Below are 13569 nucleotides of genomic sequence, written 5' to 3' on the forward strand. Positions count from 1 at the left end.
AGGGCATATATGGGAGCTCGCTATACTTTCTGCTCAAAAACTAAGTCCATTAATTAAAAAAATAAGAAAACATTTTGATCACATTTGCTAACTTCCTAATATAGATTTTAAAGCCATTAAGAATTTGAAAAAATAAAATGCAGAAATATTACATCATAAATTATGGGATAGAAAATAAAGGAACATTCCTGACATTATCACAGAGATTCAATGCTAACAAAAACATTATTCCATATCTCTGCATTTATCATCAAATACTATATGATGATTATGTTTCTTCGATTTGTTTTTTCTTTGGTCACTTGGCTGATGACCCAGAAAGTCAACATGCTAAATTTTAGTTTGTGTCTAAATTTGGTATAGTTGCAATCTACATATTCCAGATATGTAAATAAACACTTTTAAAGAAAGGGCTGCTTACCACTGTATTTGATGACACGAATTGTTGAATCTCCTTCACCAAATTTGGTGAGAGGAGTTAGTCGGACTTCGTAAGCCTCTGGTTTAATTAGCTCAGTCAAATTATATGTAATTAATTCTCCCTTTTGAATATTTCCATTTATTTTAATCTCCTGTTCCCACCAACGCTGCTGTCCAGCCTGAAATCAAAAGAATTATGTAATAATGTTCTCAGTATTTTCTTCAGAGGTACTTATCGTGCTCTAGTAGAATGAGAAAAAAAGTTGACATTTTATTACATAAGAAAATAGATTATATTATATGAACACACTTTATTAAAGCTCAAGTTTCTATAATAACCACCAAATTTTGCAGACGTTTCCATGCAGATGTTTGCAGATAATTACCAAATTGTCACAGGATAGTTTGGCTGATTAAACATATTTAATATGCCCTCTAACATTAAGAGTCAGAGAGAGAAAACAACAGTCTCTATGGGAGTCTCAATCTGGAGGTTTAGAGAGATATAAGTTTAACGACTTCTTGCTGAACAAATTTATAGTCAACTCATCTTTGACAGAGGAACAAAGATAATGCAATGGCGCAAAGACAGTCTTTTCAGCAAATTGTGCTGGAGCAAATTGTGCCGGAACACCGGGCATCCACATGTGAAATACTGAATCTAGGTACAGACTTTACACCCTTCACAACATTCAACTCAAAATGAATCACAGACCTAAATGTAAAATGCAAAATTACAAAACTCCTAGAAGATAACGTAGGAGAAAATCTAGATGACCTTGATTTTGTCAATGACTTTTTAGATACAATACCAAAAGCACAATCCATGAAAGAAATAATTGTTAGGCTGGACTTCTTTAAATTAAAAATCTCTACTCTACAAAAGACATTATCAAGAGAATGAAAGACAAGCCACAGATTAGGAGCAAATATTTGCAAAAGATACATCTGATAAAGGATTATTATCCAAAATATACAAAGATCTCTTAAAACTCAACAATAAGAAAACAAGGAATCCAATTTAAAAACGGGCTACAGATCTTAACAGAAAGAATGCTCCACATCATGTCATGAGAGAAATGAAAATTAAAACAACAATGAGATATCACTACACACCTATTAAAATGGTCAAAATCCAGAATACTAACAACACAAATGCTAACAAGGATGTGGAGCAACAGACACGCTCATTCATTACTGTTGACAGTGCAAAATGGTCCAGCCACTCTGAAAGATAGTTTGGTGGTGTTTTACAAAAGCAAACATACTCTTACCATATGACTCCAGCAATTCTGCTCCTACTATTTACCCATAGGAGCTGAAAACTTATGTCCACACAAAAATCTGCACATGAATGTTTATAGGAGTTTTATTCATAATTGCTAAAACTTAGAAGCAACCAAAATGTCCTTCAGTAGGTGAATGAATAAATAAACTGTGCTACAACCAGACAACTGAATCCTACTCAGTGCTAAAAAGAATGAGCTATCAAGCCATGAAAACACATGGAGGAGCCTTAAATGCAAATTACTAAGTGAAAGAAGTCAATCTGAAAAGGCTACATACTGTGTGATTCCAACTATATGACATTCTGGAAAAGAAAAACTATGGGACAATAAAGAGATCAGTGGCTTCCGGGGGTTAGGGAGAAGGGAGAGATGAAGAGGTGGAGCACAGAGGATTTTTAGGGCAGTGAAACTGCTCTGTATGATGATATAATGGTGGATACATGTAACTAAAAGTTTGCCCAATCCGTAGAATATACAACATCAAGAGAGAACCCCAATGTAAACAGTGGACTTTGGCTGATAACGATGTGCCTGTGTAGGTTCATTGTAACAAATGTACCTCCCTGGTGGGGGATGTTCATATTAAGGGAGGCTGCTCAGGTGTGAGGGCAGGGGATATATGGGAAATTACTGTACCTTCTGCTCAATATTGCCATGAACCTAAAACTACTCTAAAAGAGTAAAGTCTTTGAAAAAAAAATCTGTTGTGCCATCTTGATAATTTCCTGTTCTTTGCATGCATTTTCAGTTTTCTTTTATTCATACATGTATTGCTAAGCATAGTTGCCTTATAATATGTATTGAACACGTTTTATATCTGAAGTCTATACGTCCTTGTTAGTGGTGCTTTTCTCCTCTTCTCACAAAGAACTGGGGTTCTTTGTGTCTTTGAGACACGTTCCTTTAGAGATGTACCTTTGTTTCTGACATGCTCCTAAGAGCATAGACAGTAAAATTCACTTTGACTGTGAAATCCTTTGGTGTCACAAATTAAAGTGGAGATGATCTCTTGCTTTGGGCAGGCCTTCGGTTTTCTTTCCGGTTTGCCTCACCAACGCCATGCTGTAAGAATCAAAGGGCAACTTTGTCTGGGCTGGTGAATAGCTGAAGGCAAAAGCAATTTGGGTGGAATATTCCATTTTTTTGAGCTTCCATTTTCCCTTATATGTGTATATATATATTTATATATTAATATATATAAAAATATATATATATTTTGGTGAGGAAGATTCATCCTGAGCTAACATCTGTGCCAGTCTTCCTCTACTTTGAATGTAGGATGACTCCACAGCATGGCTGATGATTGGAGTAGGTCCATGCCCGGGATCCAAACCTGCAAACCTGAGCCACTGAAGTGGAGCACACAGAAATGTAACCACTTGGTCACGGGGCGGGCCCCCTAATCCCTTATGTTTTTACAGAGTAATTTTACATATATACACACACCCATATACAGACACACAGCAAATGTGTAAATGTGCATATATATATTTTTTCATATATTTATGTATTTGCTTTATGTCTGAAGGTGTATTAGTTCCACTTATGTAGCCTAACCTGCTAGATTTCTGGAAATGAAAATCTCAAATATGTGCCATTAGCACAGGATTAGAAAAATGACAAATAAAATAAAGGAGTGGAACAGAAAGCCCATGTATATATTTGTGGGGATGTTTACATAGAAGACAGAAAATAATATACCATTTAATTAGTTATGTATATGGAGAAAACATGAATTTGATTCCTACTTCACATCTTATACAGAAAAGGCAGTCTCAGGATGATCAAATACCTATATTTAAAAGGCAAAAGTTAAAAACCATTTAGTAAAAATCAGAACAATGTCACCATGACCTCAAGTAAGACATTGCTTGCTTATACAAAATAGAAAAATACAATTAGTAAGGAAAAAGATTGATAAATTAGCCAATCTTAAATTCGAAATTTGAAATTTAAAACTTTGGTATAAAAATTTCTTATCAGTGCTCCCCATTAAACAGGGAAAATAAAGGTAGATGTTTGAAGAAGATATTTAGAACATGTAGTTAACTAGACTATATTAAGACTCCTGTAAGTAAATAAGAAAAAGTATTCAGTAGCAAAATGAACCTAATAAGAATAGATATTTCATAGAAGGGGAAACCCAAATAACTGATTAGAGAAAAGGCTCAGTTTCACCACGAGTCAAGGAAATGGAAATTAAAACCATAGTACTATTTCCCACCATGAGATAAAGAAAAAAATTATAAAAATAACAATATTAGGTTTTGATGTAGATATGAAACAGTGAGAATATTTACACACGTCAAGAACCGGAAAGGGCAGGAGGAGGGGGTGGATGGGTAAGATTTTACTCACAAGCTAAGAAGTCAGCTTGCAACAGTATCATGGATGCTAGCCGACTCAGATTACAGGGTCACGACACAGCAGACACCATAAACGTCACATTCACATTGGTTCCCCTTGTCTCCCTAGTCCCACAGGGGTGACCCAGAACTGCCCACGTGGATTTTGCACATGCCTTTGATTTATATCACATCTGAGGGACGCTGAGGATAAGAAACCTTCGTATTTAATAACTGACAGCAACCAAACTTACTCAACCACTACCCAAGAGGGAGACATTACGTTTGTTATGTTGGACATTGAGCAGTCCTTCTGTCTACTCCAGAGGGAGACACTCTCTCTATTCTAAGAATGTTTGCTATGCAAATGACCTTGAAGAGATAGGCTAGAATAAAAAGACAGTTAGTGCCTCTGCACACATGATATGCAAAAAAGCAAGAGATCCACGGAAAACTGTCTTCTAAAAATATAGTCTTGAGGAGGCTGTAAATCCGTATAAGCATGGAGAGCAGTTTGACAACAATACTGCAATGAGAACAGATAAACTCTTGTACACAAGGAAAAATATTCATGGCATAGAAAACACAGAAAATGATCTAAACATCAATAAGCGATAGAATGATCAAATGATAGTCTTCATAAAATCTAAGACAAAATCGAGCATGAGAAATAAACCAAAGCTACAGACATCATGGGTGAATGTCATAAAATTAATATTGAGCTAAACTTAATTTTCAAGCAGACATATTAGAAAATTTAAGTTCAAAGCATACGTTTTGAAGAGCGATACATAGATATGTATCAGAGTAAAAGAAATGCCGAAAATAGTAACTACTAAGTTCAAGATACTGGTCACGTGGGGTGAGGGGGGGCCTCAAGAGAAGATGAACTGTGAGGGGGCACAAAGGACTTCACTCCATTTGGTGAGTTTTGTTTCCTTAGATTGAGAGTAGAGAGACAAATCAGGATGACAGGACTCTTGTGTCAGCCTGAAATATTTCAGAGAGACTTGCAGAATAAGAGTTAGAGACAGGCCATTGTGAATTTTCTTAAACTCTTTCTCCCTTGAATTCCAGACAGTGCTCCCTTATGTTGCTGGCTGCATCCATGCCTGCAGCTGTGCCTTCTTCTCATTCTCTTGCTCAGCGCTTTTTCTTTTCCTGAGTTCTAAATGTTGATTGGTCTCCAGGGTTTTTTATTTGGCATTTGTGTGTGTGTGTGTGTGTTTGGTGAGGAAGATTAGCCCTGCGCTAACGTGTGTGACAATCTTCCTCCACTTTGTATGTGGGATGCCTCCACAGCATGGCTGGTAAATGGGAGTAGGTCTGTGCCTGGGATCCACACCAGTGAACCCGGGGCTGCCAAAGCAGAGCACATGGAATCACTCAGCCCCAGAGCCAGCCCGTTTGGTATTTCTGATACCCTGTATTAGTGGCTCTCACAGTTCCGCATGCATGCGAGTCCCTGGACAATCTTGGTAAACGCCAAAATTCCAAGTCGTAATCATCAGGAATTCTGCTTCAATGAAGTCTAGAGACATAATTTTTCAATGAGGTTAGAAATACAATTTTTAAGAAGTCCCTCCTCCTCTAAAGGTCATCTGGATGCAGACGATGCAGGGGCTACACCAGGTGAGGCACAGCCCAGTGCTGTAGAGCACCTCACTGATGCTGGGGGTTTCTTCCAGCACCTCCGCATTGTGGACTCCTTACCGTCTACATTCAGGCCAGCTAATTAAAAACAAAAACAGAAAGTCCCACTACATGTACCAGTCCTTCCTATGTGCCAGGCGCTATGTTAACTGTGCCATAGCTATTGTTATATTTGATCTACCAACACCTCTGGTAGGTAGAAATTAACACCCGCCCCAGTCTACAAATCAGGAAACTGAGACGGGGGGAAGCCAAGTTAATGTAAATCTCCTGAGCTTTCTAGAAGGTGGCAGCTGCAAAATTTGCTTTCACCCAAAACGACTTTGGCATCACTTTCTCCTTTGCTTGCCCAGAATTTGTGGCTCCTTTAATTGTTTTTAACAGAGGCTTTATATATTTAATTATAATACACATAGTATAGGAGATTTTTTTCCATACAGATTATAAGCCAGGAAAAACATCTCATTAATTTTTATACCTACAGTGTCTGGTCATTAGTGTGATGCGATTAAACTCTGGTGTACAGTGTATATTTATCTTCTCCAAAGAGCCCAGCAGGAAACCCAGCGCGCCTGGGGACACAGTCACTGAATTTCCATACACTGGTAAAAATGGATAGAAACTGAATTCCACAGAAAGTACTTTACTTATGCAAAATTGGTACTAGATCCCACAAAGTTTCTATCAGTTCTGGAGGCTAAAAATTCTGTAAAATATTATAATGTAAATGGTGATTTCTTTCACTGTCTTCAGATTTTAGATTATTAAATTACATGTATAAACTAAGGGCAACGTATTATTCCAGGAGATAGAGAAAAGTAGTTTAAATCCACCAAAATATATACAGAATGATTTGACGTTTTACTCTCATCTAAAGACACACAAGTTTAATGAAGGTGCATTTTTCTGGATGTTAATAGAAGTTTAATACCACTCAGTATTCGTGGAACATCCCAAGGGGACACTGCAGGGCTTCTGTTGTGACGACGAGATGCTTTACTCAAGTAATTTTATTGGCAGATACATTGATGTTGTCCCTCGTCACGACCTCCAAAGTACATAACTTCACACGTGTACTAAAAAAGCAATAACTTTGATTCCAAGTCTTTAATTTAAAGCTGTAATGAAAGTATATACTTCAGCAGTTGAGGAATAAGCAATTTAATAAGCAATTAAATACTTCATATTGTTTCTCAGTGAGCTGTGCAAAATGTAGAAATGGAAAACTAAACGCAATTTTTGCATATACACAAAAGAAAATGCACTTAGTACACTGTTTGAAGGGAATACCACAAACGCTCAGAGAACGGGGGACCCAAACCATACCTACGGCAGACAGCCCCAGAGCATACACACCAGAAACACGCTGCTGTGAAAACAACGTGTAAAATTGGTTTTATCATTTCAATTTTTAAAAAGTTTTCATGTCACATTTTCTTTTCTGAAGAGATGTGTTCCTTTCATATAAGATGGGGGGGGGGGGGGCAGATAGCCTCAAAACTTAAAAATCCCCTACAATGAGGCATTTCATTAAAAGCTGCAGTTTACTATTTTTACCACAGAGGAAAATTAAAAGGCTGTTGTTGAAAGGCCTCAGGAACAAAAACCATATTTAATTATTTTTCTTAATTTACAAAGGAACAAAATTAGCTCCTTTAAGCAGAAGGCTGCAACAGATTCTGAAATGTGAAAGAAAAAGAAAGCTGCCATCTTTTCTGTTTCCCTCTGGACTGAAAATCTTTTTCAGCTCTGTTAAGGAACTCCACTCAAAGATCCCAGATAAGCCAGAACCTAAAGGAGCAGAGGGCTCCCCCAGGGGAACACAAGCCGTGTCCGCAGGTGTACTGCATTCATTGCGATGTGACCCCCTCAGAAAGGCTGATACACCCACTTGATGGGGGACTTCCTTTCGGGTTTACCAGCCACATGCTAGTAAAAGTAACAGCTGACCTTAAAAACCCAGGGATCACAGATCTAAATCAGAAACTCTTATGATTATAACACAGAGTACAAACTAGCTAAGATAAGATTTTGATAGGTTAAAATCCAATTGCCAATAACATTTTAGGGGATAAAGAGAAAACAAATAACATGGCATTAAATGTACATGTAATGTAAATGTATTTACATCAAATGTAAATTATTTCTATTTTCCACTAAGTAATATTAGCATACTTCTATCCACTTAATTATGCACCTAAGTTAGGTTCCTGGACCTGATTCCAGTGTTTGTTTGGGGTTCCCCACACCAACAAGTAATTCTCGGGACACTAGCTGGGTGTCCTACAAGTCAACTCTATTCTGACACTGTCTACCCAGAGATAGCATCAGATTCCACCTAGGGGGCTCACTCCTACATGACTGCCCTCCCAACCCCCCACATCAGGTGACAGTCACAAGGCCAGGTTGTTACCTGTACTTCTGACCAAGTGGCTATAAATCAGAGGTTCCCAAGACCTCCTCCTTGGGTTCAATTAATTTGCTGGAGTGGCTCACAGAACTCAGGAAACGTTTTAGATACTAGACCACCGATTCATTATAAAAGGATATAATTCAGGAACAGCCAGACAGAAGAGATGCATGGGGTGAAGTACTTGGAAAGGGGTGTGGAGCTTCCATATCCTCTCCAGGGCGCCACTCTCCTGGAATCTCCACGTGTTCATCAGTCCAGAATCTCTCCAAACTCTGTCCTTTTGGGTTTGTACTGAGGCTTCATTACGTAGTCATCATTGATTAAATCATTGGCCATTGGGGATTGATTCCACCTCCAGGACCTCTCCTCTGCCTGGAGGTCAGGGGTGGACTAAAAGTTCCAACCCTCTAACCACACTGTTGGGTCTCCTGGCAACCAGCCTCCACCCTCAGGTTGGGTCCAAAAGTCACCTCATTAACATAACAAAACAGACCTTTATCACTCTCTTCCCCTAGGAAATTCCAAGAGTTTTAGGAGCTTTGTGCCAGAATGAGGAGGAAGACCAAATATATTTCTTATTATAAATCACAATATCACAATATCCTTTCTTCCTTCATTACTACAAATTTGAGTCTTATTCTCTTCACACTCAGTATGAATTCTTTCGAATTAAAGTCACTTTTTCAACACCATGGAAATATTTTGTTTTTCATACTTTGCTCATGATATTAACGCCTTTACAAGTGACAGCATATCTTTTAGATATACAGATGTTTAATAGTTTTTGTCTGCCATTCCTCTTTGGAAAGTTGTATTATTTTTCTTAATTGAATTATGTCTATGTGAAAGTTAAACAGCTTTTCCTGAAAGCTAGCCTGAAGCTTTGGACAGATTGATTTATGACTAGTCCTTCAGCCAATTGCATCAACATCTACTATGAAAACGTTATGCTGTCTCCCGAAGTAGGTGGGCAACATCCACTGCTTTTTCTTGAGTTTCCATTGTCACAAACATGATAGGTCATTGTCAAGTACATAATATCTTTTGTCGCAAATGTATATTATATTGCAGTATTAAAGGTTTCTTTTAGAAATCATTTATGGATCCATGTTTCAATCAGAATTCAAAGAAGGCAAATAATGCAAATGTGTTGACAATTAGAGTGACAGAAATCTATACCGGGCAAAGTTTGTATAGAGACAGACAACAGCATCTGCTCAATAACTTACTCTATTGCCTAAAAGCTGGCAAGTTAGTTTTAATGACTGGCATATAAGGGATTCCAAATACGGAACATTAAAAAGGTATAGTGGGAAGATGTGTTAGAACTGGGGCACTATAGCAGTGCTGCCTTTCAGCACAAAGGACCCTGCATTTTGTTGTCATCTTATTTGGTAAAATTCAGTAAAAGCCATAGTGACACTGAAACTTTTGATTTGAAAATATATCCTCAGAATTTAATATGAGTAAGGGGATGTATGCATTTATGTATTCTTTAATTTCAGATTTATCCATATACAAAATATTAAATGCTACCTAAGAGGGATCTGAGTTAATATTGGGGTACTTTTAAAAAGTGATTTAAGTAATTATGTAATTATAATTATATAAATATATAAATATATTTAAGTAATTATATTGATGAATGATATGGTATTATAATTTTGAAAACTATGCAGAAGCATGGAAAATGTCTAGGATATAGTGTAAAGTTAATATAGCAGAGTGCAAATGTAAACAATGCTATTGTAGCTATGTAAAATATACAAACCTGTTGAGACGATCTGCAAAATAAGAACAGCTGTGTTAGGTGAGGAGATTACGCAGGATTAAAACGCCTTTGCTATTGTATGAAATAGTAGCAGGGACACTAAGTACAACTGTGATAACAGCAACAAAAGAAAGTGTTACAAAGTACCACCTAGCCAGCAAAACTCACTCTTTGTAAATCTAATCAATTAATTATCATTTGAAGAAGGAACTATTTGAAGACTTCTCCCCTGTTTGAAGAAGGAATGAAGCACAATGTTTCTGAACACGGAGATCTGTAACCTGAAAGGTACACACTATCGGGAAGTTCTGATTTCAGAGGCTGAAGCTCAGAATCATGTTGCAGCGTGAAACTGAGGAGTATTAGAAAGCTACATTCAGTAGCAATTAGAGACAGTATGGGTTTCATAATTTGCTTCTCCTAAAGATTGAATATTCTTTATTTTTCTAAAATTGAATTTTACTTACCTCATTTCTGATAATGGAAAACTAATGCTTGACATTCAAGTTAAACTCAATATGTTTCAGATTTGAACTTGATACACTCAGGTTTTAAACCCAATACTTTGAGCTCTGGGTGCTACCTGAGGAAGTACTTAAGCTGGGGCGGGGCAGAGGAAGCCCTTCCCTGAGTCTGGGCGCTCCTGGGCGCTCCTGGTGCGGTGGTGGATAGATGCCTATTGCTTGCATTATTCTGTTTCCTACTGATATTCTCTCAGATTTAGTCAATTCACCTGGTCTTTCTTGTCCTGTTCTAGCAGCTTTTGCTTAAGTCTTTGGAACTGCCTCAGCCCTTGGTCAATATTTCTACTCAGTTGGCATCTTTCTTAGGCAAATCACAGGTTCTTTGGGTCTGACAGCACCATCTCTCCCCTTTTTCAGGAGTTTGGTGAATCCTGACTGCTTCACCTGCACCATAGTGAAGCCAGAGCTAGCTAGGCCCCATCACTGAAAATCTGACTCAGTCTGTGCTACTGTGCTTCCTGAGGGCTCGGCAAGGTGGGACCCAGAGCTTCTAGGCAGGTCTGGCAATCTTCCTGAGCTACCCGCTGGGAAGTGAGCGCACATCTTTCCGACTAAGGGGGGGTTGTAGGCGCCTTTCTCAGGGGATTTCTAGGATTTGCTCTATTGCTCTTCTCTCACTTTTACCAAAACATTTGTCATGCCTGGGGTCTCTGTGTATTTACATTGGAATTTCTCCCAGTGTTTTTATTCATGAAATGAAGGCTTTTGGAACTCAACACTTTTTCTCCCTCAAACTCCTGCCCGCTTCTACTACCACAAACTCCCATTTGATTTAAAACTAGGCTTTCAAGACTACTGGTCTTGCTTAGATTTTGTAATATCTATCCAAAGCTCATTTGCCATCTTTTGTTTAGTGTTAGTGTGTATTTGTGGGTTTGTCTTCACATTCTTGGACCATAAACCTCAGCCTCCTCTGTTGTAATTTTAAATAATGATGGAGCAGCTGACAAAAGAGAATTATGAGAATTAAAATAAAATGCAAGTCACATATAGAAGGATCCACAACTAGAATATACAACTATGTACTGGGCGTATTTGGGGGGAAAAAGCAGAAAGAAAAATAAAATAAAATAAAATACAAGCATTTGTCAATATTCCAAATTCCCAATTGCCCTTTGCAATCAAGTATTTAACTTTCCTAGTAAACTAATGTCAATGTGCATTTAGCTTAGAATGTCTTGAAAGTTATTCCCTGTAGTTTTTCTAATTTATATTTATTGTAATAATCACCTGATTACAAAGCAGAACAGAACACAACAATGCCCAGGTAAAGACAGCACTGAGTGAGTCCACAGCTTCCAGGAATCTCAGCCCTTCATGCGGTTTGTGAGTTTTCTTTCCCTGCCTGCCTTGGGGAGCCACTGCTGTCTGGAATCAGTGACCTGGATATGCAGGCAGAGTCCCTGGGAAGCATCACTGTTACATAAACGAAAGCCCTTGCAAATATATCTCAAGGATGGTTTAAAAAAATGAGGACTAAACATTAGCCACATCGAAGAAAGTCTTCAGTGACAACCAAGTGAAGTAGTCTTGCTCAGTGATCAAAGAAACGGGAGAAATAGAAGAAGTAGAAGAAAAATGGAGGCTAAAATTTCCTAAATATATTAAGGGTGCCATCACTTTAAAAGTTAAAAATGTAGTTCCAGAGAAATTAAGACAAATATTAGAACAGAACTTTGCATAAAAAGCAGTCCTTTAGTGCCCTGAAAAGGTAAAGTTTCTGTCGTATGTAAACATAAAGTGAAGAGGTTAAAAACAGATTAGCATTTTACAGTCTTAACTCTTTTGTGTATATTATTTTATGTAACTTAACTTTACATTACCAATGTGACTGTTTAAAAATATATTAGCAGAGTTACAGGAGAATACTTTAAATATAGCTAATATTATTTTCTGAGTGACTACTATGTACTGGAATCTGTTCTAAGCATTTCAGCTATTACTTAATTTAATCCCAAACAATTCAATGAAGTAGCTAAATAATTAACTTTAAATTGTAGCCAAATTACCATATTTTCAACTATTCTATTTAAATATGTAGAATTATTGTCTCTAAAAACCAAAATGTCTGAAAAAAGTAAAATAATAAAAGTAAAGAGAAAAAGAGTAAATATGGTATCTTGCAAGGCACACAGAACAAACTGAATGCTCAAATGAATCTTGCTAGTCTTCTTTTCCTGACCCATGAGTGAACCTTTTAGATCCTCTGTAACATACATGGCATTTGAAAGGAAACTGCTAACACTTAGCTTAGGGAATGCTCCAGGAAATATTTTCCTTTTTTTTTTTAAATTTTGCAGAACACATTTATCTTAAGTTATATGAACACAAGATAAAATTGTTTTGTTTTATGGAGTTACTTAGCAATAACTTTAATGATGAATTGTAATCATGATTTTATAAACTGTATTGAATAACATAGTTTAGACTCTATTTACTAGCGTTTGAAAGATCTGATGTGCGAGAGGACATATGGAGGTATAGATGAGATAAATCTTGATGCAATAATTAAATGATCTTTTTCCAGTTTATAGAGAAAAATTTCTTTTTGCTTAAGAGACAGAACATATATAAAATTCCAATAACTACAATTTCATCACCCAGACCATTCTCTGATTATTGGACATTTTTTGACAATGGGACAATTCTTTTTATACTATAATTATAATAAAACATTTTAAGATTTAAAAATGGAAAAAAATTGAGCGTTTGAAAAAGTTTCTATCTAAACTTAAACAAAGAAATGTGTTATTGTGTAACAGAACTGAATATGGATGTTTCTGGCTCAGAAAAATCACCTCTATGGTCAGGGTAAGGCTAACACAGCTCTACCTGTGGAAAAATGGTCCCATTATGGGAAATAAGAATTCTCAAGATAGAAGTGACAACTCTTTTAAAAATGGAGTATAAGCTTCTTTTAAGGAACATGATGTGTTATTCATTTTTAAACATAAAAACATAGTTTCAGAACATTCATATTTGAATACTATAATTAAACTTCTAGGAACAAATTTGACAACTACAGTGTTCTTTACATAGAAATTAAGACATTAATCAGAAAGATTGAGCTCATTTAAAGATTCTCTTCTGTGTTTTTAGAACAAATAGTACTAACTCTGGCTCTCTCCAATTCATCGTGACCCTAGCCAGCAGG

The 13569-nt window shown here is 36.9% G+C and overlaps 1 protein-coding gene across 6 annotated transcripts in view; it reads right to left on the reverse strand.

Moving 5' to 3' along the window:
* MDGA2 (MAM domain containing glycosylphosphatidylinositol anchor 2) overlaps window positions 1-13569 on the reverse strand; it is a 783360-nt gene that overhangs the window by 48657 nt on the left and 721134 nt on the right. For all 6 annotated transcript variants that reach the window (XM_070630080.1, XM_070630101.1, XM_070630087.1 and 3 more), the window contains one exon: window positions 422-599. In XM_070630080.1, coding sequence (XP_070486181.1) covers window positions 422-599 — 178 coding nt within the window. The remainder of the gene's footprint in view (window positions 1-421; window positions 600-13569) is intronic.

Source organism: Equus przewalskii, chromosome 1 (genome assembly GCF_037783145.1).
Source record: "Equus przewalskii isolate Varuska chromosome 1, EquPr2, whole genome shotgun sequence".
NCBI classification, from domain to species: domain Eukaryota; kingdom Metazoa; phylum Chordata; class Mammalia; order Perissodactyla; family Equidae; genus Equus; species Equus przewalskii.